The sequence below is a fragment of the Pezoporus wallicus genome, unplaced genomic scaffold, assembly GCF_028554395.1.
Source record: "Pezoporus wallicus isolate ANWC-B61680 ecotype Strahan unplaced genomic scaffold, APGP_CSIRO_Pwel_v1 contig_3952, whole genome shotgun sequence".
Taxonomy (NCBI): Eukaryota; Metazoa; Chordata; class Aves; order Psittaciformes; family Psittacidae; genus Pezoporus; species Pezoporus wallicus.
In genome coordinates this window covers 11,615,402-11,642,287 of record NW_026635034.1, presented here as the reverse complement: position 1 = coordinate 11,642,287, position 26,886 = coordinate 11,615,402, and the positions used below count along the sequence as shown (strand labels likewise).

At 37.6% G+C, this 26,886-nt stretch overlaps 1 protein-coding gene across 7 annotated transcripts in view; it reads left to right on the top strand.

Annotated features, from left to right (window-relative positions):
* The window catches only part of THSD4 (thrombospondin type 1 domain containing 4), a 314,334-nt gene that overhangs the window by 184,906 nt on the left and 102,542 nt on the right, over positions 1 to 26,886 (top strand). The window contains exon 1 of one of the 7 annotated variants that reach the window (XM_057398803.1): positions 22,005 to 23,599. The exons of the other annotated variants lie outside the window; for them this stretch is intronic. Within the exon in view, the coding sequence (XP_057254786.1) occupies positions 23,528 to 23,599 (72 nt within the window). The 5' untranslated portion in view covers positions 22,005 to 23,527. Of the gene's footprint in view, positions 1 to 22,004; positions 23,600 to 26,886 lie in introns of those variants that run through there. 7 annotated transcript variants of the gene reach the window in all.

Here is a 26,886-nt window from a genome sequence, read left to right as displayed (position 1 = left end):
TTTGTAATGAACTTTAGGATGCAATGACATGAAGAAATACACATCAGAAGTTAAACAAGCATTCTGTTTTGAATGGGAGACAACCCGAGTGCTTGAGCGAACACTGTTACTTTTCATTAATACAGTAATTAGATTAATGTAGTTTCTAATAGATTATTAATGAAATTACTCTGATAAATTACATATAGAGTCAGAAGTCATTACTTCAAGTGCTTCTAAAAGTGGCAGAGTAGTACAGGGGGTCTGTTCTGCATCATCCACTTTGCAATTGTATTTTTTAACTATGTAATAGTGTATAATTTATAGATAAAGTAATATAGTAACACTGAAAAGCGTAAGTCAGCATTTGCAAAAAATTGTGGGCTCTCTCTTGTCACCAGTCCAGAGGTTTAGTTTCTATCTCCTCATATCTTTCTGAAGATCATTTGCCTAACATTAAGACCACAACAAAATTACAACTCTAAATAAATGGTGGTGTTAATTCATATCATTTTGTCTCAGAATATCTTAAACAGAAAAGGAAAATTCATCACTGGTTGATTATAAAAGGTTTTAGCAGAAGTCAGAACATGGCTCAAAAGGTGCTGTCAGTCTGCAGTGGGTAACATGAGACTGGTCATTGGTAACAGTAGAGATTCATTGCAGAACTTGGTCAGATATGCCTTCAGTCTGAACACGCAGAGAGGATAGGGTTACAGTTTGCAAGTAAATAGTGTGGAATTCAAATGAAATCTTGGCATTTGTTTTTGCCTTCCTTTGTAATACAAAGTGTGATGCTCTTTTGCACCTATGTATGATTTGTGATTTGTGTCCTTGAGATAATGTGAATGTGTTTTACTGACTTTCTATTGGCCAGCTGCTGGAAACCCCCCAGATCAAAAAGTTTTGCTTGCAACACATGATTTCTCTTGGCTGTTTCAGAGGAGTGTACAGAATTCTAATGGGAAGCTTTTGACTTAAAATTTTATATTTATATATATATATAAATTATTTTAAAAGCTTTTATTAATGTCTTGAGTGTTTCACTGTCCTAATGTAGAAAAAGACTTGGTCTCTCTGGAGAGATTTAATTAAAAATGTTTCCCCCTTAGTGTACCTTTGGGTTTTTTTTTCTCCTCTTTTGGTTTTAGTCTCTTGTAAGATAATAGTTACAATAAAGTGGCACCCCTGAGACTGAGGCATGCGTGTGACATCCAGTCAAAAATTTTCAGCCAAAAGCCGTATGCGCTCAAGTAATCTGTTTTCAGTTTGCTTTGAAGTGATCTTTTGCCATGCTTTTTGCAGACAGATAGAAGGTTTCTTGGCTCATGCTCCTTGCCATCCCAGAAGCTCTGTGTAGCCACATGATGCTGATACTGAGTGTGCCTGGTACTGGTACTTTCTCTCAGAAAGAAGTGCAGTCACACCAAACACTGTTAAATCTTTACACTTTTCATCCTTCATCTATACAGTGCAGAGATTGAAGAGTTTGCCCTCCAGTTTGGAGGACAAGAGTGAGCTCTATCTGCCTGCAGAGTATCATGTGGTGGTAAAATACTGGCACAGGTTACCCAGAGAGGTGGTGGATGCACCATCCCTGGAAACATTCAAGGCCAGGATGGATGTGGTTTGGGGCCACCTGATCTAGTTGAAGATGTCTCTGCTCACTACAGGGGGGTTGGACTAGATGACCTTTGAAGGTCCCTTCCAGCCCAAACTATTCTATGATTCTTTCATTCTATGTCGACATTTCTTTAGAAGCAACCCTGTATTTAAAATACAGCAAAACGTATCATGTTTACCTGTAGGGAGCTCTCTGCTCTCGCTGTAAGCAGGTATCTAGGGATGTTGCTCTGTGGTGGTTGTTTTGAGAGGGTGCACTGATTTATGTAAATCTTTTGTGGAAGTTTTTACCAGTAAACCTCAGTTTTCACATGGTGGACTGTTATTTCAGCAGCTGTGTCTCGGGCTGTCTTCTACAGAATATTACTGTTCTGAAAACATTTTGGCATGCCAGCCTTCTACTCAGCAGTAATTAATTTCTGTGATAAGGTTTTAGAAACCTTAGTTAGTAGCTGAGAGCTTACTTTGTTCAGATTGGCTTTTCTGGAATCTTACAAAACCACCCTGTGACTTGAGTCTCTGGTTAATTCCTTGGCACCATTGCCAGTAAAGCTTGTGTGGAGAAACCTGACTCCTGGCACAGAAGGATCATGTATCCCAGAGCTGGTACAGCTGCACAGTCAGGTTGAGCAATTCCAGCGTTAGTGACCTACATCGCTGTTTACAGGGCTGGTTTAAAACCTTCAGGGGCTAAAGTTACCCGAGAGGAGGAGGAAATTGGCTCATGTGCTCTCCTCAGTTTTAAGAACATTGTTAAGGAAAGCTATGAAGCCTACTCTTAGGGTGGGTATGTTGGAAAATGAGAAGACAGATATTTTTGAACTTTTAACCCTCTAGCATTTACAGCTTGCCTTTTATTTTTTATTGAGGACTGTACATGTTTTATGTTTGGGCTTTTTTTTTCCTTTTTTCTTTGAAGTTCCTGTTTTTGAAGGACAAAGAGTGCATGAGAATTTGACTGCATACAAAAAGTAAAATGTAATCAAGAGTTCATTTTAAAAACAGCTGCAGGCTTCCTGCACAAAGTCTTCCCTTAGTCCTATTGAGCATTTCTTTTACAGTGTTATACCAGCTGTAATAGCTCTGAGCGAAGCATGGTGTAAAAGGTCTGAGAGTTTTGGAGATGAAACGATGGTGGAAGCCATTTGGCAATAGAGACCTAACTCAGTGATGGTTGGTATACCTTGTTGCAGCTAAATTTTGCTGTACTTGGACCAGATGTTAAAACTAATTGGATATCTCTGCATTGCACTGCAATGCATGTGTTAGTGAGGACGTTCAGCAACCTGGGGATTTACTGGGTTCTGAAGTCACTCTTGCCTTGTTTTAAAAATATATTCTGAGTACTTAGAGTGCTTCATTCTGGTTTTGAAAGATTTTCCTAAATTGCTTGCTGTAGAAAGAGTTTCAAAGTACATCTGTAATGTAAACTGCTGGGCTTACTTAGAATCATAGAATAGTTAGGGTTGGAAAGTACCTTAAGATCTTCCAGTTCCAACCCCCCTGCCATGGGCAGGGACACCTCAAGCTAAACCATGCCACCCAAGGCTCCGTCCAACCTGGCCTTGAACACTTCCAGGGATGGAGCATTCACCACTTCCCTGGGTAACCCATGCCAGTGCTTCACCACCCTCACAGTGAGGAATTTCTTCCTTCTAGCTAGCCTGAACTTCCTCCGCTTCACTTTAAGCCCATCACCCCTTGTCCTCTTGCTACAGTCCTTGACCAAGAGTCCCTCCTCAGCATCCCTGTAGGCCCCCTTCAGATACTGGAAGGCTGCTATGAGGTCTCCACGCAGCCTTCTCTTCTCCAAGCTGAACAGCCCCAACTTTCTCAGCCTGTCTTCATATGGGAAGTGCTCCAGTCCCCTGCTCATCCTCGTGGCCCTCCTCTGGACTTGTTCCAACAGTTCCATGTCCTTTTTATGTTGAGGACACCAGGGCTGTACACAGTACTCCAGGTGGGGTCTCACAAGAAAATTGCTGAGTTTAATGCTTGCCAAATTAAAAAATTATTCTAGAATTTTCACACACAGTGAGGAGCAAAAATCTTCCAGATCAAATTCTGGTCATTCAGCCCAGTCAGTGTTGTGGTGCCTACATACATTTTTGCTGTTCCTCTGCAACATGTTCTACACAGGAAGCCCATGGTCTTTATAAACTAAAATAATATTCTCTAGGAGCAGTGGTGTTATTTATATAGTGTGTTTGTTTGGGGGTTTTGGGGTGGTTTTTCTTGCATTTGTGTTTTGGTTTGTTTTGTTTGTCTGTTTTTTTTTTTTTTTTAATAGAGCATGTTTTACTTGCTGTTCGCTATCCTTTCTAAGATGTACATGAGATGTACGTAAGACAGCTTTCACATCCAGTTTATCCTTGTTGCCTGTTCAGCAAGCATTTTATATTGTGACCTGAATAATTTTATGTAATACATTTCAATATTTCCTGGGATAATCACTTTAAAAATTGATCACTGTAAAAGTATTATTCCTAATGTCTTCAGTTGGGTACATAGTGCTAATAATAGGAACATAACATGTATTTAATTATCTATTTCATAGGATCCTTTTAATGTATATGACAAATCTTATGGCATTCTTTATTAATGTACCATTTACAGAACAGATTATTTGTCTTGTTTTGTAGCGTGCAGAGTTTGTAGTTACATGGACAGCGTCTGTTGTACTTACGCTCTATCCTCAAATTCCTTTGCTGGACTACAGCAGGAAGGGAACAGAAGTTTTATTTGTCTGGTGACAAATATATATAGTTATAACTATACAGTTAGTCTAGATTGCAAGAAATGAGAAGGTAGAAGAATGTTGAACAGGCTAACTTTCCTTAAATAGCTTGTTTCTGCCTGAGTAGAGTAAGTCCTTCCTTACCCATGGGTTCATACTAGAGCCCTGATACTCTACCTCAAAACCATTTAGTCTCTGCACTTTTCTCAACTTGTCTTCCAGTTTCTTATCTCAATCATGAGGGTTAGTCTGACTCCTCCTCCTACCACTCAGCACACATCTTCAGCTTCTTAATTTCCTGTGTCAGCTCTGCGCTTTTGTTCCTACTGTTTCCGTAGTCATTCTTTAGCCTCTTCTTATTCTTTACTCATTATTGTGATTTTCAGAGTCCTGCAGATAATAATCTTAATCTAACCTGGTTTTGGAAAGGATAAAGCATTTGTGTTTTTTTTGTTGGAGCAGTGAAAGGTGATTAAATCAAAATTTTACTCAGGCCAACAGTATCTTTCCCACTGTTTAAAGAGTTCCATTAAAAATGTTTTACAATATCTAAATTTTTTGCATTCTTACTGTGCTTATATGGGCAGTGATGGCATAATATGTCAGCCTGAATTAATTTATAGCATTAATTGCTATTATAAGTTTCTCTCCTGCTCTGTACATCTTCAATAGTAATTATGATTTATGGTGCTGGAAAGTGAATTAAAGTACAGTTAGCTATTAAAACCATATAGCCAGAAGCAGAAATCTGAACGGTATAAGACTGTATTTTATAAGCACTAGCTCACACCTTAGAAACAATCTGGTAAAAAGTCAGTGGTTTGAAAATGTAGCCAGGAAAATGCTTATTAAAAAGTTTAAATGCATAGAGCCAATTGAGTGGGTTAGAGCAAACAAATGCCATGTGTCTGAGTTAACCATTTGCTCTGTCAGTTTGACAGCATGTATGTCATCACTGTATCTTGGGGGTCTTAAACTTTTAATAGATACTAAACTGTACACAGTATTCTGTCTTCTCATGGCTGAGCTCTTTGCTACTTGATAAGTCAACTGAATTTAATCTCGCATGAAACCAAGTGTCTTAAATATGCATTCTTGTCCTTCTTCCATCAAAGCAACGAATACTCCAGTGTTGTGTCGACATTGGGTAGTCCTGTTGGTTTTGGTTGAAAGGTTGCCGAGTTTGGTTCTTTATTTGATCAGAGACTGATGTTTGTGCCAAATTTTGCTCAGTTTGTTCAGTAAAAATAGATAAAACAGAAAACAGGAAATGAATCATAGAATCAAAGAATTATAGAACAGTTTGGGTTGGAAGGGACCTTCAAAGGTCATCTAGTCCAACCCTGCTGCAGCGAGCAGGGACATCTTCAACTAGATCAGGTTGCCCAGAACCACATCCAGACTGGCCTTGAATGCCTCCAGGGATGGTGCATCAACCACCTCCCTGGGCCACCTGTGCCAGTGTTTCACCACCCTCATTGTAAAAAAAAATTTTCCTCACATCCAGCCTGAATCTCCCATCTTTTAGTTTAAAACCATCACCCTTTCTCCTGTTGCAACAGGCCCTGCTTTGAAGTCTCTCCCCATCTTTCTTAGAGGCCCTTTTTAAGTACTGAAAAGTTGCAGTAAGGTCTTCCGGACTCTTCTCCAGGCTGAACAACCCTAACTCTCTCAGTCATTCCTCATAGGAGATGCTCCATCCCTCTGATCATGTGGCTGTCGTTTAGACCCTCTCTAGCAGGTCCATATCTTTCCTGTACTGAGGGCTCCAGAGCTGGATGCAGTACTGTAGGTGGGGTCTCAGCAGAACAGAGGGGAAGAAACCTCCCTTGACCTGCTGGCCATGCTCCTTTGAAGGCAGCTCAAGATACAATTTGTACATGGATGTCCATCTAGAAACACAGATAGCTCGTTTCACTTCTGCTTAAGTGTAAGAACCTTTCAGAGTCCCTGACTATTGCCATAGATGCAAGACCACCATTAACCCTTCTCGTACTTCACAATTATGAGGGGACAGAGGGAGATTTATGTGCTGCATAAAAACAGAACATGAGGCTGTAAGTTACCAGCAGCTCTGTGAATATCTTTGCCTTCTTAAGCCATATATCCCTTAATTCCAACCCTAACTGTCCTATGAATAATTCTCAGTGCAACTGCAGTTCATTCTTTGTTACTGTTAGCCTAATTTAAGGCAACATATGTTTAGGTAAGACAGTCCCAAATCCTCAAGTCAGTGGCACATTTGAAGAGAGTGTGCCTCTGGCTGAAAAAAATACTGAAGATAGCTGCAAAGAAAGATTTAGCTTGTGTAATATATCAGCTTATAACAAATATTAAAATCCTCCAGAAGAATACAGTTTCATACTGATTGTCGTGTCTGACATTTTTATTGCACAAACGCTTAAGGTGCTGTACTTCTGCCAACACACAAATTTATTCTTTTCACTGTGTTTGATAGAGTATATATGGTGAACATTTGGTAGTTCATACGCTTTTACTGTGCAATTTTGATCTTGCTTTATATGTTCAAATTTTGTCTATTTTCCTGTAGTTTCATTTAAAAAAAATTGGAACTGTCCACTCAATTTGCCACAAAATGCTTGCTTCTAGGCAAACCTGTGCTGCTTATTCCAATGTGTGTTTGCAGGAGTCAGTATTTTATATTAGCTTGAAGTCTTTTCAAATGATTGCAAGCACACAAGCATGCAGCATAATCAGTGTCTGTTAAATTTTCTTCTGCAAAATACTGATTTAAACCTGGTATGTTACATAGTCTGAAGATCCTCACTTTCGTATCACATGGTGGCCAGATACAGCAGCTGAAGCACACATTTAGAAAGAAAAACATTTTAATATAGTGAGAGTTGATAGACGTGCATCAAAGTGAAATGTTATTTTTGTAGTGATCAGCAGGCTTCAGACCTCCCATGCTAATCATAAACTTTCCAGGCCAATAAAGCTAAATTGTTCTGTTATTGCCCCTGGCTTCCAGCTCCCTTTCCAAAAGGGGGGATATTGTACTTGCTGCTAACTAGGAAATTAGCAAAATGCCTTCTCTTTCTCCTTTTCTTTAGACCTGTTATGCATGTGATATTTCGGTTTGTTAATACAGTGTCTATGAGTGTGTCTTAGGTATTAATGAAGAGAAATTGGTTGAGTTACCCTATCCTTCTCTCCAGTCTTTCTCTATTAACTTATACCACACTGGTTATGGCAACCATATGTTCAGGCCTCATCTCTTCCTCTAAAATATGTCCTTCTTTCTTCTTGGAAATGTTGACCTGGGAGAATAAAGGGCTTTTGTGTATTTGTTCAGCCTATACAGATGTGTAACTTTATGCCCAGTGTTACAACCTAGTGAATTCTAAAAAGTTGCAGTAACCTTTTTTAGATGTGTGGAAAAGACACTGAGGCGTAGAACAGGTATTCCAAAGGACAGCTTAAAATGATAAAGATTGCCAGAATGCATCAAGTTGGGCTGGTCAGACCCTCTGTGTATTTATGGGTAGCTGTTCAGCAGTCTGTCAGCAGGCTGTGGTTGAACAAGACACAGACCCTAGAGGTGCTGTGACAGTTCTCCAAGCCAAAAAACCACAAAAAAGATATGTTTAGAAGTAGCTCTGGCAGAATGAAGGCCAGTGCTGAATCTCCACACTGATGATGGTTGCAGTTTGGCCTCTCTGTTGACAGAATATTTAGTTGCGTGGTACTGGAGTTTGGTAGCTGTATTTGTTGCTGCTTACATGTTAAATGGAACATCCATAAGTATGCTTCCTTCTGAAGGCTAAAGAAGTTCTTTATCATCAGAATGATTTCAGTCTTTTTATTTCAGCTTTCCTACAGCTGATGGGTGTAATAAGCATATTTCAATCAACTAAAGAAAAAACTGTGCATAGTGTGTACCTGTTAAACAGTTTAATATTCACCCAAGAACTGCTGAGATGAGTGTATATGTAAGTTGGAAGGAGGACTTTGACATCAATTATTAGAAGGAAGTAGGATTAATCCCAGATTGAAGTTTAAGACTTCTATTTTCTCAAAAATATTTATAAATATACAAAAATGCTAAAGTGGGTATACTAAAGCCTGATTACACTTACGGCAGAACTGCAGAATTACTGTATGTTGCACAACAGGTCATTTCGAGAGCAAATTCAATAGAACTTAATTTCATGTAAAACTAAGTGATTGTATTTCTTTAACATAATTCCACCACTTTTTTGAACTTGAAAGAAATTCAGAAGGAACTTCTAGCTCAGAAATTTGTTGCGATTCTGTCACTTGTACTGTATAAATTATGACCAAGATGGGTCCAGCATGCAATACATTGAAAAGCTTAAGTCTTACTAAAACGTTCTCTATAGTTGTACTAAAACCAAAGTAAAACCAAAACTACTTTAAAATAATTTCTGTTTCTAATGTATTCTGGGGGCAGCTCTCACCCCATCTGCTAAACTAGTACCAGTACTCCACAGCAGCCATTTTCTGCTGTCTCTAGTTATGCTTTAGAAATGAACAGTGATGAGTTTGGCTTCAAATTCTTGGTTGCTTTTGTTACATGTAGAAATGCAAGACAATGCTTTGCTTTCAGCAGTTTTTTCAGAACCGTGGTTCTGACAATTACCTTTGTCCTTTTAGTATAAGATGCACCATACTGTAACTGAGCAAATTTTCCTGTTGGTTTTCAGCTTGTTAGAAGAATGTTAAATTAAGCATAATGGGTGTTTCTTTTGGATTAAAAATCTCTGTATTCTTCAATTAAAACAATGTGCTAGACTACTCATAACATGCTTAGAGAAGACATCTGTTATTGGGGAAGGAGCATCTGAATGTTGGGGTTTTATTCAGCCATATACTGGACAGTCCTCACTTCCCCTCTATTATGCCCATGAAAACCAAAACCAATTGTTTGTCCAGAGTTACTCTGCAGTTCTGTGGGATGCTTGATTGTATATTTAAGTCTGTAGGGTTGTGTTTTTTTTTACTTTTTATTTTAATTTAAAATGGTAGATGACATCAGCAGAGTTAATTTTAAAATTTGTTGTAAAAGTTTTATTTGATTTCAATTCTAAACCTATCCATCATTTTCTGTTCTCATGTAGCTATATGTTCTTTTAGTAGTATGACTACTGTGTGATGATAAAATCTAAGTACTGGTGATGATGTTGGATTGTCCACCCGGGTCTTTATTTTGAAAGCCCTGCTTGCTGAACATGTTCTTGTACTTAATAGGCAATATAGCATTGCAGAAGGAATGTGAAGGAGCATTAAGGTGGCAGAGTGAGGCCCTATATGTTTTCCTTTGAAATATCTTCACTGCTTTCTAAGCTGCCTTGGCGGTGAATAGCATGAGGGCTAGATGTGAAATTACGTATGTGTACTCTATTTTTCTCCACAATGAAGGGAATATAGTCTATGGCTCCTACACGGATTTAAAGGCAATAATTGGAAGTGGTAGGGTAGTAGGATAGACGTACTAATGAACCTAATTGGTAATCTCTTAATACTCTTAAAGTTGATTATGCTCTCCATAATAATACATATAATAGTGATCTTGGATAGGGATTTTTAAGTTGTGTTTTTTGTGGTGGTGTTTTTTTCTTAGATATATTGACAGATTTTTAGATATGAACATAAGAGTGTTTACTTTAATAGGTAAAGCCAAGTACAGTATTCTGAATCCTTCACAGTTACAATTTTTTAGAGAAAAGGACAAGATAATTTTTTCCTGGAAATAAAAGTTATCAAATCCAGTCTTTACAAAACACTTCCTTTAGTGCCTGTAGCTTGCAAAAAAAAAAATAATCTTCAGAAGTGACAATAAATTATATGTCCTAAGAATTTGTTCACATGGAACCTGCTGATTTTACTGTGCCAATGTCACAAGACAGGAAAATGAGAGAAAAATAAGCAATATGTGGCACTTAGATTAAATGTTTTACATTTAAAGTTAATAGTTATCTGTAAGACCATGCTCCAAGAAATCAGGCTTTTCACAGATACTTGTTGGAGAAGCAGCACTTTTTATTTCCTTGTCAAAGTAGTTGTTTTATTATCTGATGGTATCAATCAAGCTGAGAGATTGCGAAGAAACAGGACCAATAGTGGGTGTTACAGAGGAGTCTACTGGAAAATGACATCAAGGAAGGAAAGATAGCTGAGAAAATGGAGCTGAAGGATCAGAAAAGCTGCAAAAATGTACCCGGATAATGCTACATTTTACATCCATTTGATGTAAAAGGAGTGTTTGAAAGTTAAATGATTTTTAAAGCCTTTTTAAAGATAAAGGCCTAGTCTTCCATGATAATAATTTATAATATATACTTTAATTCACAGATTAATGCTTGATTTAATCTTTGTTTATTTTGGCTTTGATAAGTAGTTAGTGGTCTATGGCAGATTGAATTTGTGTAATGCCATTTACCATAGCATTTTAGCATACACACTGAAGCATTCTCCTTACACTCTTGCACATAAGGCATTTAGAAATCTGAAACAATACATATTTTGTATGGACTAGGCTTCTATTTAGCATATTGTGTAGAATTTTTCACTGTGAGTTTCTACATATTAAACATTTAATAAGAGAATATCACTTTCAGTAAAAAGAAGGGAAAAATTCTGTGTTACTATAAAAATGAAAGAAATCATTGTTGGGATTGAAAGAGAAGCAAAGCATTTCCAGTGATTACCCCTTTTCTGGTTAAATATAATTTATTGAAGACATTATAAAACTGCTACTTTGCAGTCTTGAGGACACCCAGGAAAAAAAAATTCTGCACCTAACAATTCAAAACATGATTTGGGTATTTGCTAGTGTGTGTGGATAAGAACATATGCTGAAAACCGTATCATTGCACTTCATTTGTCATATTTCCTTGGAAAGGGATAAAATGACCATACTTAATTGTAAACTTGCTCCTAAACCAAGTAATGACATATTTGCAAATTTATGTAGACAAAATGAAACTGACAGGTTGGAAATTGTGTCCTTTTTTGTTTGGCTACTTGTAGTTTGGAGAATTTGTGTATGCAGATGGTGAGTATGAATAAAAAATAGTATTCTTCATGCAGCTGTCTAGTATCATGACAAGCTCTCAGTTTTATCTTCAAGTGGTTTCTGAATACATCAGCAGAGTAGCTGTGGTATTAGTCATACCTACCATGCGCATCAGTTCATGTCATTGGGTTTATGTCATTGGTCTTATGTCATTGGTCATATAGCTTTGAATAATTCTATTTTAAATCAGTGGATAGTCTGCTGGCATGAAGCTGACTCAATGGGTGTACTACCAACCTTTGAATGTAGGAAAATGTTGAAAAGAAAATTGAGTTCTGTGTTGCACCAGAAGCTGCTTGTTCATGTGGAGGTCCCTGGGTGCCAGAAATTTTCAGTTGAAGAAAGCAAAATAATACATTGTCTATTAATTTGAGATGTGTTTTTTTTTGGAATCTATTTTGTCTGATGAGGTGAAGTATGAAATATCTGTAGTGCTTTAAGGTCAGCTTCCAGTATCTGAAGGGGCCTACAAGGATGCTGGGGATGGATTCTTCATTAGGGACTGTAGTGACAGGACAAGGGGGAATGGGTTCAAGCTTAAACAGGGGAAATACAGGTCAAATGTAAGGAAGAAATCCTTGACTGTGAGTGGTGAGGCACTGGAACAAGCTGCCCAAGGCAGTTGTGGATGCCCCATCCCTGACAGTGGTCAAGGCCAGGTTGAGCAGGGCCTGAGCAACCCGGTTTAGTGTGAGGCGTCCCTGCCCATGGCAGAGGGATTGGAATTAGATGATCTTCAAGACTTTCCCAACCCTAACCACTATATGAGTCTATAAATAAAGTGATATATTCATTGAGAAATAATTTGTTGTGAGGAAATCTTTCCTAAAACATTGGCTGAAAATAGTTTTAAGACATGATCCATACACATATATGAAATTACTGTATTGGAAAGACTTGGAACTGTGTAGGAAATCTTCCAAAGGAAATCTTCCTTCCACATTGAAGGAATTTTCTGTGGTTTTGTTCACTTGCTTTTTGTTGGAATTCTGACTGTTTTCCAGCCATGTGATGGTGTCGGCTGCACAGATGTGCTTTTACAACCAAATTTCTCAAACAGTCAAGTTTTATGTCTCTCTATGGGCCTTTAAGATTAGAACTGGTGTTACTGCTAGCTTTAACCCACATAGACAAGTCTGAGTATGTGGATAAAGTAATCAACACCATTTGCATGTTTCAAAATGTATGTAGAGGATGTTTCCTCACTTCCTTTGTTCTACGTGGCCTTTTAAGAAGTTATTTTCCTTTTTGGTCCTAGTGTTTATATTAAATTTATTTACACCTTGTTATCAGGAAACAGTATTTCCAGATTTTGCACTGTTACTGACTGATTTTATACTGCATACTGTAGGTTTAGATGTGCAGTTACTGTACAGAACTGCTTAAAAACAAAATGTCATGCTAACTAACTTCTAACAAATGTTTTCAGAGTATTGAACTATTTTATGCAGTCATTTGACTCTCCTTATGTAGTAGAAAAGTGTTTCTGAATTTATGCCATTTGTCCCATGAGGAAACTGACAGTACTGAAGTGTTTTCAGTTGCCTGTGTCAGGAAGATGAGTTTCAAGTTAAATTATACTGGACATGTTCTGAGTACTCAGAGGCTTGACAGTTGTTTATACAAATATTTATCAGGTATTTATCAGGTTATTTATTTTACAGTAAATTAAATAGAGATGCAAGAATGTGTAATTATTTTAAGATCCTCATCATTCAGTTTGAGCTGCATATGAATTTTGAGAATTTATATGCAAGGCGTAGCTCAAGATTTAACTTAATTTGTAGCTGTATGTTTCCAATTTCCTGTGTTGCAGAAATCAACCATGCACAAGAATTGGCCATTTTCTCTTTGTAAATGGCATGTATGTTTGCAAGGCACCTAGAAAACCAGAATAAAGTCAGGGTCTCGGCTCTACCTGTATGTTTCTCAAACTTTTAAGCATGTGGGACTGCTATCCAGAGTCCAGACAGCTGGAAGACTCCACTGATAGTTCATTTGGCTCTAATGAGCAACATGTGTTTAATGTGATTATTTTAAAACCGAACACATTTATAAGATAAACAATCCAAAAATCTATTATGTAAGCAATCAGATTTCCCCAGAATTTTGTTTTCATCAAAACCATAAAGATACACAGTTTCTCTTCAATTAAAAAGATTTCAGTCATTGTTTGCATGGTATGCATCTGCAGAGAAAGAGAAGCCTTGTTCTTGAGCTGCAGCTATGCTTCTAATTTGTACCTAATTTGCACCAGCAGTGCAGCCAGTCTTTTGGTGCTGTGTGTTCTTGACCTGGCATGGATCCCCAGTGAGGAAAAATGAACCTTTAGTTTACTAATGGGATAGATTTTGACCTAGGCCAATGTTTATTCTTTTACTTTACAATGCAGTGAGGAGCAAGTTTTATGCCCTAGTATCCTTAATCAGACAGTCTGATTGGAAGAGGGGGGTGAATTGGGAAGATGGAATCAGACAGAGCATGAAGAGATTTTGGGAAGGAGCAATTGCATCTTTGGCTCAGGAGTTTTATAACTAGATGGGAAAAGTTGGCTGTTGTTGCTGCCCAAAGCATAAATTATAGTACTATGAGATAGTTCTCCCTGCTCACTTCAGGTATCCGGGTTGTGTAATGAAATTACCTTGGAAATCTTCCTCATCTTTCTTCCTGTATTTGGTTTTGGGATGAGTTCTTAATCCCAAAAGTGTGTTTGATCAGTACTGCAATTAAATCCCCAGTCTTCAGCCAAGCATATACATTTCCTTTGGCAACACAATAGCTATTTTCATTTTCTTCTGTCAGAAGAAGAGAAACCTGGTATTCCCATAAACTACAGAAAATATGATTTGATCATGAATGCAAGCCTTCCAAGATTTTTTTTTTTCCTTTCTTCTTTTGGATCTGGAGTAAGGTCTAGTTCAGTACCTCTGAACTAGAGAGAATAAAGGTACCTTTGCTACAGAATTGTCTTTGGCTCTGGAGTTCCAGCTGTATGACTCCAGCTGCGATGTTTACTTTCTTTTGTTAGGAGGAATGCTGATCTAGTCCTGTCACCTAAATAGTGTGTGTAACGTATGCAGTACTGGCTTCTTTCTCAAGGTTACCTCTATTGCAAGACTCTTTATCTGCTGCCTAATAACAGTCTCTTACCTTTTTCTTTTTGCTGAGTTGATTTCTTCTATTGCTAACCCTGTATACGCATGGCTAGAAATGAGTTCTGGCACAGGCACAGACCTTTGGGGCCCTTATAATGCTAACCAGCCTTAACAGTCCTGACCAGTCGCACCATGGTGCACCTACCCTCACATCCCTGCTCATCTAACCAGTAGCCCCATTTAAATTTGGCCCTGGGTCTTCGATCACTGCTTTAGCTACCCTGGAGATGTACCTCTCTCCGGCTTAGCCACAGGCATGTGTGCTTCTGGCCGTGGACCCTGCTGATTTGCACCCTGATCCATGGACTGACTTCTTGGCATTGATCTTGGGCTTGCCTTATCACCACAGACTTGTTCAGTGATTCTTCTTGGACCCTGGCATTCCTGGATCTGCCATGCTTTGTCTTGTGGTGGCAGTGGGATGGAGTCCTAGCCAGTGAAGGTGCCTGCCTTGCTGCCCTTCTTGGCACACTTGACACCTGGCTTCCCATCTCTTCAGGGAGCAGCCTGCTGTTGCTGCTCCCTCACAGAATTTTTTGAAGGTTGGTTAAGAGTGTTTTACTGCTTTGGTTTAGTAGTAGGCATGAAAAATGTGAGCCAGCTTTTTCAGAGCTTTCTTTTCATGTTTAGTTGCCAGATGATGCTCATTTTGTGCAAATTCAGGTTTTACTATTGTGTTTTTACACATTTCCTACCTGCATACTGGACTAGCCTGTGCTGTATTTGATCCACTCTTGGGGAGGACTCACAGTTGTTTTCAAAGCTCTTTCTGGATATGTTTTTTCCCAGTCTAAACCAATATCATTATGGCTTTGAGATTTCTACCACTAGAAAATAACAGGTAAAATAAATACATATAAAACATCTATGTTCTGAAAGGGCTTCCTCCTCTGAAGGAATTTCAAGAACATGTCCAAGCAGAACTGAAAATTATGATTACATTTGCAATCCTAATTGGTTACTTTTCTCTTGGAGACATCTTGTTCCCATCATTTTATGATGGCATGTTTGATGTAGCTGTCATTTGCCAGCTGGACACTTGAGGAAATGTGTGTTAGCACTAAAATCTAGTTTTAATGTGTTGTAGTTTTGGACCTGAAAAAAGACTCTCCTTTGTAATTCTGATCTCATAGGAAGATTCATAGCATAGGTCATGGCCCATTATGTCATGAAGTTGGTGCTTGTTTGCCAGGACCTCTGTTCATTTGGTTTTGTAATTAAAAAATAAGTATACTTAGAATAAGGAAAAAGGTGAGGTTTCTGGATCATGTATCTTTAAAATACTTTCTACATGGAGAGTTAGAAGTATCAGCCTTTATTCTTCCCAAAGAAGTAAAAAATTTTAAATTACCATGATTCCAACTTATATTTAGATTGTTTTCTTTAGGAGGAGGCTGACTTTTCACAGGAAATTGATGCATATTAGTTCTGTAATTTATAATTAATTTGATTTCATTAAAGAGGATTTAAAGTTTTTCAGGGGATTTTTTTCTTTTCTTTTTTCTTTTCTTTCTTTTTTTTTTTTTTCTTAAGGACAAAGAGACCTATTCCTGTGTCTTATTTTAGGTAAAGTCTTCAAATATGTCAGTGGTACCAAGTAGTTTATTTCCTGATTTGTGGTAGGTGTGAAGAAACTGGTTCAGATATTCTAAAGGGTAAGGCATGCTTTTTCCTTCAGTTCCTACTTTTATGTGGCTGCTCATTTGCTACACTTCAACATGAAACACAGATCAAAATGCCTTATGTGAAACTGTAGTGTGATGAGAGGCAGTTTTCTAGGAATGTGTGTCTGGTTTTTATGCATAAGAAGAAAGAGTTTAAATATGATCCATCTTTTCCTTTTGGTTTCACCACTTTTTTGTATATAGGAAGAGGTAGAAGACAGCGTGAATAATGTTGGATCATATGTTATGAAAATAGTAAGAAAATAATGTTAAAGTGGGAGGAAGACCGGAATATGGTGCTAAAAATATTTATGCCTTATTAGGAAAACAGAAGACATTGGTTAAAAATGGAGAGGGGAAAAAAAGTTTGTCATGAAATGAATGGTATTTGTAAAAATTAGAAGTTCGAAGTGTGGTGTCCACTTGTTATGTAGTCAAAATATGGTGTTGGGCAGAGAAAGGAATGCCTCATAAATGTCATCTTATTCTACTTGCACTATGCAACTGCTGTCTGAGGAGGCAAAGAGGTGTTCTGAGAACTTGGGATATAGACCAGAATTCTATCATCAAAAATACAGAACATTATAATATGGCCATGAAAAATATGCATTCTAGCCCAGCCTGGGACAGGTGACAACCAAGGGTCTTTTCCTTCCTCTAGCAGAGGAATCTAGCACTCTAATGCCAGAAAAGAGAAAGGAATAATAGATTTAGTACTGAAGGAAAGAGTCAAGATGATAAATCAATGTGAGGTTATTACTCAGCTGTTTGAAGATGGACCTTTTCAGTGAAGTCTGGCTTTGTAATCAGAAGTATGGGCTTTAAGAAGTTAAGAATAGGGAGAAGAGGAAGGAAATGCTCATATTTCCTTTTCAGGGTTTGACTGTAGTTCAAAAGCCCCATGCACTGCCAGGACCATGGTAGTAAGAGGAGCAGTATCATGAACACTAAAGGGCTCCTACTGAAGTAACTGACAGAGTGTAAGGTAAGCTGGGCTAACCTAATTATATACAAATGCCTACTTGAAGCTTACTTTGTAATGCCATTTCCATGGGATACAATAATACCTTTTAAATGGTGTACTTTCTAAACCGATATGATAATATCTCTAAATCTTCACAACAAAGAAATAGAAAGATGAAAACAGGAAAATTCTCTAGAACTTGGAGTGACTTTAGATGATGAACAAGTGGAAAAATGAAGATTGTTCAGTTTAGAAAGGGAAATAAGCAGGAATAGAAGTTAAAAGGAAAGTTGGAAAGTGGTTAACTAATAAAAATATTAGTAAGGACAAAGCAACAGTATTGAGTAAACTTATTTAAGAACTCTTTAAAGATCTTTTTTTTTCCACAGCATCCCTTTGTCTTTTCCATAACTGTACAGGGGGATCAAAAAATGATTAAGCATATACAGACAGGTAAGAATATTCCTAGCTTTGTTATGTAAAGTAGCAATGGAAGACACAATGCCCCATGCAATGGTGTATTCTGGTAGGCAGTCAGTATTTCCATTTTGGACGGAATTCTGTTCTGAGCATAACTACCCCTTAAAGGTTTCTTTGGACAAGAAATCATGTGATGTCAGCTTCTTAATAAAAAAAAATGCAGTTGAGTGAAGGGGTACAAATAAATAAGATGTTGGGAATGAGCTGGAAAAGTGCTTGTGTCTGAAATGCTTAAATGGAGTTAAAATTTGAACCAGGAAAAAATGCTGAGATGCACTGAAATACGTGTGAGGCTCCGCTACTTGTTTCTTTTAAGTTGCTTAGAGTCTGGCATTTGGTCTCACTAGGCTCCATATACTTAACCTTTAGGCTCTGATATGTAGCTCACACTTTGACTTCCTTCCCAAGCTGTGTGAGTTTTGTTTTTTGTAATGACATGTATAAAAGTCCAAATACTCCTTCTTGGTCCTTTTCTAAGTATTGTTATTTCATCTGTTCTTGGTCAAAAAGATAGAGATGCTGATGAAATTCAGATTTAGTGTGTGAGTGTCCTTCCTTCAAAAGGACTGCAGTAGCAAAAAGGAATACTTAAAACTGTAGAAGGAAGAGTGTAGGGGAGAATCTCTTGCTTTCTTTCATCACCCTGTCTGGCAAGTGAAATGCAGAAACCAGGGAAGTGAATGTAAAAGCTTCCATGAGGATAAAGAAATCCCTTTGTGGTTCAGCTGCAGTATTTCCTGAATCCAGGAAGGCAGGGCAGGGAGCGGCATTTTTCTGCATGCATCCTCCTCAGTACAGTTTTATCTTCAAGGAAAATACATTCTTTCTGTTGTCTCAATCCCCTGATGGTGCAGACACACATGGGGTAGCAGGAGGCTTCTTTATTCCAAGTGTTAAATTAGCACAGACTTTTTTTTAAATCAGGAAAACTCATAGAAGGAATTCTGAGCGAAGTGTCAGTGCCAGTGTCTCTCAGCAGTTCAGGCTAAAGACAGCACTAATTCATTCTAGCCTTAAAATATTTGAACAAATTCAGAAAGGAAACCTTCTTGGAAAAATGAAATCAGGAAATGCCCTATCTGACAGCTTTAAATATGGCAGCCATCTTTACACGTCTTTGTCAAGCATGCAAGAGTTTCTCTGCTAAACTGCTGTTCCTTTTTTGTTGTAAGTAACTTGTAGGTTACTAACTGGGGAAGATGACCCAATTAAATAAAACCAAAACTTGATAGATTTTCCACTTGATTTTTCTTTTGTTATTCATCAGCATCCCATGCAATTTGTACTAAATTTTTAGTACATTCAGCCTTAGTTTTTTTCTCTGTACATTTTTACATGGAACATTGAAATGAAAACCCAACACCTTTTCTTAAATAAGAATAGTATATGTATTGTCTACTTAATTTTCTTCTTCTGTTAGTGGTTCCAGGAAGATGCTGTCTGATCAAAGCAAATTAACAGAATACTGTTTTTCAATACTTGTTTTAAGAAATGGTTAAAGGACTTACGTGTTACGCTGTACGAACAGGCTTGTTTCAGCCTTTATCTTCCTTTTAAATAGTTCATGGGTTTACATGCATCAGCTGAGTACCAGTGGGCTTTCCAGTGAACCCTCTGTTTCCTCCCAAAGGCAGTAGCATTGATGTTGGAATAGCTCTACAAATGTTAGAGCTGTATAAGGTAGAAAGAAAGTCTAAAATGTTGGTTTGAGTCATGCTCTTACAATTATGTTAGGAATTTGGTCAACTTTTTAAGCAAATATACTTTTAGCAGAAAGAAGTAATTATGCGTGATTTTACCTGAGCAAACTGTTCATGATTTCATATGGAATAACAGAAAGGCTGAGAGACCTGGAAGAGAAATTGCTTGCTTTTGTTAAGTTTAACAAACTTGTCCTAGTTTGAGATTCAGGTGCAATTGCCTCAGGAGGTAGCTAGTAAGCAGAGTTCACAAACTGATTGATGTTTACAAACCCCTTGAGACTGACAGTTAATTTGTTCACAGATGGAAGTCAGTATTTTTTTTTTAATGAGAGCTCTCCTATCCCAAGATCCATTATGTATTTTAAGTATTTTTAATTCTGAGAGTAAAAGATAGGAACTTTCCTTTAAAGTTTCAGTTGTCTTTTTCTGTTTAAAAAAAAGTAAAAATACAAATTTGGATATTCTGTTTAAATTATATACATGAAATAGTTATGGTATTATTTTGATGCATTTGTATTTGTTTCTACATAAAAGCAAGGGTGCTTGCAGTCAGAGATGTTGTATATTTTCCCTTTTACTAAAGCTGGGTGTTTTGGTTTCTTATCTGTTACTGCAGAACTTCCTATCTGAAGTAGCTCTTCAGTCATAAACTGTTTTTTTTTTTTCTATTTCACCTATAGTGTTGTAGTCTCTAGTGTAGTGGTCTTCAAGGTTTGCAAAGAAATTCTGATCTTGGTTGCAGCAGTGCAAGTTTGGCATAGTGTTAAGTTTCAAGTTACTTTGTGCTGCAAAGAAAGGCTGTGGTTGTGACCATGAACAATTCCATCCAGTTCAGTTGGATAAAGCTTGAAAATGTAGTAGCAGGTATGGACAGATCTCTTGTCTTAATGTGGAGAACAGAACACTAGCTTCTGGGTTTCAGGAAATTCTGCCTGTGTGTTTTTGTAGAGGCAAAATTAAAGGCATGTGGAAAGAATTAGTTATATGGTTTATTAAATGGGAATGTAGTACAGTTTTCTGTGCTCAGAAACTCGTCTTACTAATACTCAGACTTTGGTAAGTTTTTTTCTTATAATTTACAGAGGATATACTGCTTGCTGGAATGATCAGCAGAGAGAGGGCCAAAATCACAGTTACTCCTGATTTTTTAATTTTACTTTTCTACCTTTCCTTAAAAGAGAGAGTATTGGTAATATATTTATTCACAAAAATGAGTTCACTTTGTGAAGAATTGCAGATAAGGTAAAGTTTTGTTTTAATGGAATCAGTATTGTTTCAATTTGCACAAACCAACTTTCATCATTGGAGATTTTGTTACACACTGCAACATCTGAAGTGGTGTATTCTTAAAGTTTTTCAAGCACTGAAACTGTAGTTGTAAGTATCATAATTGGAGCTTTCATGTTGAAAGTGGTTTGGATTCTGGTTTAGTTGGCAGTTTGCTCACTATCCTTTTGTGGTAATCTAGATATTTGGGAGGAGAAGGGGGGATGGGGGGGCGGAAATCCAGAAGGACAGGTTGGCTTCCTGACAGGGTTTTGATGGAAAATTTCTTTAAGTTTATTTGATTTTGCATTTTCAGTCCCGAGGCTTTGCCACAGGCAACCAGCATACAAACTACCTGTAATGGCAGCTCTGCATTTAGATGTCAGCACAGTGGTATAATCTGCAAACCTTCAGTTTGCCTTAAAAAGGGGAAAAATGCTTCTTCCATTTAGCTCTTGAAGTGAGGTGTTGTATTTGTGAGATCAACGTAGTAGTAGACATTTCTGCATGATTTTTGTCATAAAGTACCATTAAGGCTCTGGTGTCAAGTTTTCAAAAGGTGCCAGTTTGGCTCTCTGACCCATTCTTACAACTCTGGGGCTGGCTGCCTGTGATCATTCACATCATGCAGAAGAGCCACTCATGAGCTCCATACTGAAACTCACACTCTGGCTTTTTTAAACTTTTTACTGTTCCTTTGAGGGGAGTCAGCTGAAGGGGACTCTTCTGCTGTTGAGACCGCTTGTCATGCTTGGTCTACATTGCATTGCTTCCTACCTGGCACTGAACATGGTGCTAGCAGGTATTGGCAGTAATGCCACCAGAACCATGGTCCTGCAAGGCCGTGTAATGCCAGGGGAAAAAAAAAAGTTGATCTGTGAAAGGTGTTCTGCTGATTTGGGAGGCTAACAATGAAAGCCAGACAGCATTGTGACTCCGGTTGGACAGGAGAAGTGATGGGACTCTTTATGGACAGCTTTAGTAGTCTGTCAAAGACCTGAGAGGGAAGAGGCTCAGTGACAATGGTATCTAGTTAATATAATACAGATTTGATTATGCTGGAGAACCAGATACCCAGATTTGAATCCAGCAGAATTTGGACTTTCAGCAGCAGTGAGAATGCTAATGTTCTATGCTGGTTTAGGAGTTTGACTGTATTTAATTACAATTCTGAAAGCTGTCTAATACATAAAAGAATTCTGTTATGATTTGTTTGAATATTTTTTAAAAAAGGAAAATATTTGTTTCTCTCACAGCAGAGGAAAATAATGGTTGGTAAAGCTAGTTTAAAAATAGCGTGAGGAGTCTGACATGTTCTGTGTATTACTGTGTAACCTATTACTGTGTATTACTGTGTAATCTAATACACAGTAATGGTGTGCTGCTCAGTTTCACCAAATGTTAGCTTCCTGCCTCCTAAAAATCTTGAAGTATTTTAAAGTACCTGTATTCTGAGCTCCTGTGGTTTACTGTCTGACATATGAGAGAAGGTTATTCTTGGGTCATGTTTTTGAGATTTCCCCTGCAACCATAAGGATGAGAAATGTGTATTTACATGAAAGATGAGAGTATACTGTGATTTCTTGACCTCAGGAGTTAGAACTTTTAAGAACGTAACGTCTCCCATTCCCATGATAAAATACGTAAATAGACAAAAGTAGAGTAGAAGAAGTTAAAAAGTAAAATGAGAAAGGGAAGGAAGATAAGGGGAATAGAGGACTGGAGTATCCTATATGTGTTATAGAACATTTCTTCTCTCCTGTTGTTGAGCATGATGGATCATTTGAGTTCAAAACTTTTTATATTCTGTATTTTTATGTTGCTTAGTTTAGCATAAGAAAAAGTCTACTGTGTAGAGATTACAATTGGACATACTCAACTAAATTGACATCCTCCAACTTCTGTATCTCTGCAATTTTACTCATTCTGGGGACAAACACTCAGTGGTCTGCTTTTGAGATGTAACAATTCATTTCTGCACCAGGTTTTTATTGCTGCTTTGTTCTTTATTTGTAAGTGGATCTTACTCGTTTTCCAAAATTAAAGATTTTCTTCTGCTTGCTTAGTCATGGCAGGTTGTTTGATGGATTGGGGTGTTACAAATCAAAATTTCTTCCATTCAGCTATAATATGAAAAAGAAAGAGAGATTATATCCATATCCTGCTCCAGGATTACCCTAGTGGATGGGGGTCCATTTCAGGAAGCACTTGTGACATTCCTGAGAGGGAATGACACTTGGCTTCCCTGTGGGCCAGGAGTGAGAACTAGCAGATTTTGACTGAGTCCCTGGCAGGATCAGGCCATTCAGGCTGGGGAATTGTGCTGTTGAAGGGCTGACTGTGAAACCATAGGCTGTATCCTGGTTAGATTTTAAATTGATGATTTATTTGTTACAAACTTCAGTAAAAGGAGGTGCTGTACCTTTAAGTAGCACATGCCGTCTAACCATCAACAGGCATCTTTTGCAAGTTGCTTTAGCCTGTTTCTCCAATCATGCCTGCCTAAGTCAATAATGCATTGCCAAACTTCCTCGTGCATTAAAGGTTACCGTTTAGCTTGTTCCATGAATCACAGCAGATGCATAACTTGGCAGTGACCATTCCTGTCCCTCCCCTTCTTCGCTTTCTACTAACTACAGCCCCCCAGCTCACTGCTAGCTGAGCCCCCTCCCCCAGCAGGGAGAAGTCATTACATGAAGAGATCAACTTACCAGTTGTCTTCAGAGCAGTGCTGAGAGCAAAGCTCCTGGTCGTACAGTGAGTGCTCTCGAAAGGGGGAGAGGGAGAGAGTTGTACCTACAAGAACTGTGATCCTGAGACACCCAAGTGCATCTGCTAGCAGTTAGTACTTGGCAGAGGGTTTTCTCCTCCAGGGTAGCTCTAACTTTGGGTAATAATGTTTGTCAGCTACCTGATACTAACGTTGCTCTGCTTTCAAACAGCAGTATTAGCAAGACCTGGGGGTGAGGTAAGCAAAGTATAATGTCTTGTCAAAAATTGCTTTGTCGAAGTTGCATTTTCTTCCCATCTGTTAAGATGGATTGTGAATGATTTTTATGTTGGTAGACATTTTAGAACTGTATTGTTTTCTTGACATGTAAAAAGCTATAGTTTTGGTTTGATTTAGGCTTTGGGGTTTGTTTTGTTTGGGGGATTGTTGTTTGCTTGGTTTGGGGGTTGGTTTGGGGTTTCTTTGCAGTAGCCTATATGTACTAAGGGAGAGTAGTTTGAAAGTTAGCTTCTTTGCATTTGATATACAATATGATTTCTGTGAGATGACTGATTTGTGAATTTTTCTTTACTAACAGAAATATGATACTCTTTGCAGCAGTAGATGGTACTGTTCTGTTCAGATTTTCTACAAAAAACTTGCTTGATTGAAAAAGTTTTGTAAAAGGCTTTATTTTGGGGATGTGAGCATGTAAAAACGCCAGACTGTGTTCCTTTAATAATGTTCTTTTTGTGCAGACATGTTTAACGTTTAGTATGTGGCAGGGCAGAAAGAACTTGATTTTTAAAAAATGTATGTAATATCATTAGAGGGACTTTGTGCATTCTTAACATGAGAAATCTAAAATAATGGAGTAGAACAGCCCTTGTAATACTCTAAAAAGTTGCTGTTTGATTTACAAAGAGCCGTTTCCAGATTTTTGTTCTCATCAGTTTTTCATCATGTCCTTATTTCATACCAAAGCAGAAAATTGCAACTACTCATTTGTCATGTAGGAAATAATTCCTCAAGCATAGTACTATTAGATATCAAATATTCAATCTAATGAAATTGCTAGCATAAACCACATTCAATACTCATTCTGCCTTTTACCTGAAATGTATAGTTCTGCATTGTAAAGGCATCATTGGATTGTTTTGTTCAATAATATGCCTGCCTTAAGTAAAACTTCTGAAAACAGTGATTCTTCTTTAGAGCTTTACCTTTTGTTAGCCCTGTCATAAGTTCCTAGTAGCTTAGTAAAGTCCAAAGCAATTACTTTCCCTGATAAAAGAAAGTGGAGGTGAACTGGAAAAAGCATATAGTCCAACAGTGTGTGATTGACACTCTTAGTAGCTTGCATGTCTAGATACAAACTGTATTTTGCTTTCAGGGTGTCTTAAAAAGAGAAATTGTAACAGTTTTGATACAAGAAAATGCCTTTTAATGGAATCTTGTGCTGCCTTGGATATAATTAAAGCAGGGAAAAATTTTCAGCAGAAGCTCAGGGCATTGGGATGGATTGATGGTTGGAGCAACCAAAAGCTGATTATTGCTTTCTAGTTGTCACTGGAATTTTCAGCTTTCTGAGTTATTGAGGACAGAGATCAATAGATGGGCTCGCCTTGTCCATACCTCAGACTTAGACTGTGTGGTGGCTCAGATAGAGGATATTTCTGTCATGACTGCATGTACGTGGTCTTCAGAGATCCATATAAAGAACAAATCTAGAGCAGCAGCAGTGTTCCTGCCAATTACCCTCATTAGCAACGAAAAGAAAAGCAATGCTGTCTTCTTACCTGGAAATGAACTTCTGCTGTAAAAGTGCAATGTGGAATGCTTTAGCATCTAATCCATATGCCAAGTACTTTAAACTGTACTGTTGTTCTTAGTTTTTCAGCTAATATAGGAGACAGAATATGAAAAATGGCCTTCTACTTTATCAGTGAATCTTAATTTGTAGGTTTTAGTAGGTAAATATTATTTCTCTATGAATTACTCAGTTAAGATTTTTCCTGTGGTGGGCACAGTGAGTTGAAGACAGGGAAAATAAGTGAGAAGCCATTTTTAAAAGGAACCTGTATTACAGTTTTGTGCTCTTTTGAAGTGTTCTCTTTACTTTCCTGAATATTTTAATTGATTTATATGTATGTATTTTTAAAAGTTCGGCTCATAAAAGTGTCAGTGTTTAATAGATTATAAAATCAATGGGAAGCTGCTTTTCTTACCAGCTTGCTCTCTCCATGTTTTTATGATGCAGAACTTCGACCATTCAAGAAACAGAAAATTGTAAAAATCCAACTGTTATGTTTTTACCCTTATAATTTTTAAGGAACACCTAACACTTGTTCTAGTGTGTGTTTAAGTATGTTGTGCTTTACATTTGTTGTTAAGGAATGACTTGGCATGAACTCAGCGAAACTGCATTACATCACTTTTCCATTCAGGAGGGAAATAAGGTTGCATAGTTCTGCAACTTATACCCCATTTGCAATGGCCAAGACCAAAATCTTTCTGTGTGCTTTTTACCAAATAAGCATGACTGTCTTCACAGAATCATAGAATAGTTGGTTTTACTACATACACTGAGCTTGAGAAATCTTTGAGCAACTAGTGTCTTCTTGAGGAATAACCTATCCTGTATTTTCAAGTCTTCCTAAGCGTATAATTACTTCTCAGTCATTGTCAAGCAGATAGCCTTACAAATACTGTTTTCTTGGTATACTTGATAGATATTTGTATTTTAAGAAAAGAATTTCACCTTCCTCGAGGTATTAGTGCTTTCAGCTGAATTCTCCTCCCAGTGTAGCAGCTTGTTTAATCTTATGCATGTTGGCCATGAATCAGTACTATTAGTACTACCTGGGTCAGTGAAGCTATGCACTATAAACTCACTGGCCTGACCTCCTCAGCAATAAAGCATTATCAAATTGTACAATTCTGTGTTTTGTTTGCATTGTTTTCTATGAGCATTAAAAAACTTCGGTCTAGCTGTCAACATATGTGGACAAGGGGAACTAAGCCTAGCATGTAACTTAAATTTTGATTTGATCTGTATCTTAATGTGGCAAGAAATCATAATCTGACTAATCATAAAAATACATAATATGACATAACACAACTTTCAACAGGTTTAAGTGAATACGAACTGGTTTGTAAGATTTAAACCTAATTGTTTTCAGCTCTTGAATGGTTTTTGTTCAGGTAACAAGATGTTTTGCTACAGCTAATATAGTAAATAGTTGTTTATAGAGGCAAAATTTTTATATAAATATATGGATACTATTTTTCTTTAAGAATATCTGAATACTAGATGCAGATGAGCTTTCTTTGTGAAGCAGTTAACATGAAGTGTAGAAGACAATAAATTCCTCAATGGTTGTTTTAATATTTTTTTTTATTATAAATTCTGTGTTAGTTTAATCACAGACATGAAATGCATCCTTTTGGAATTTGGGCATAAAAGGGTGAAAACATCACATTCTACCTACTAAACGCACAAGGGAGCCTGAGCAGCTTTGAGTCTGAATCTGTTGGTTCTGACC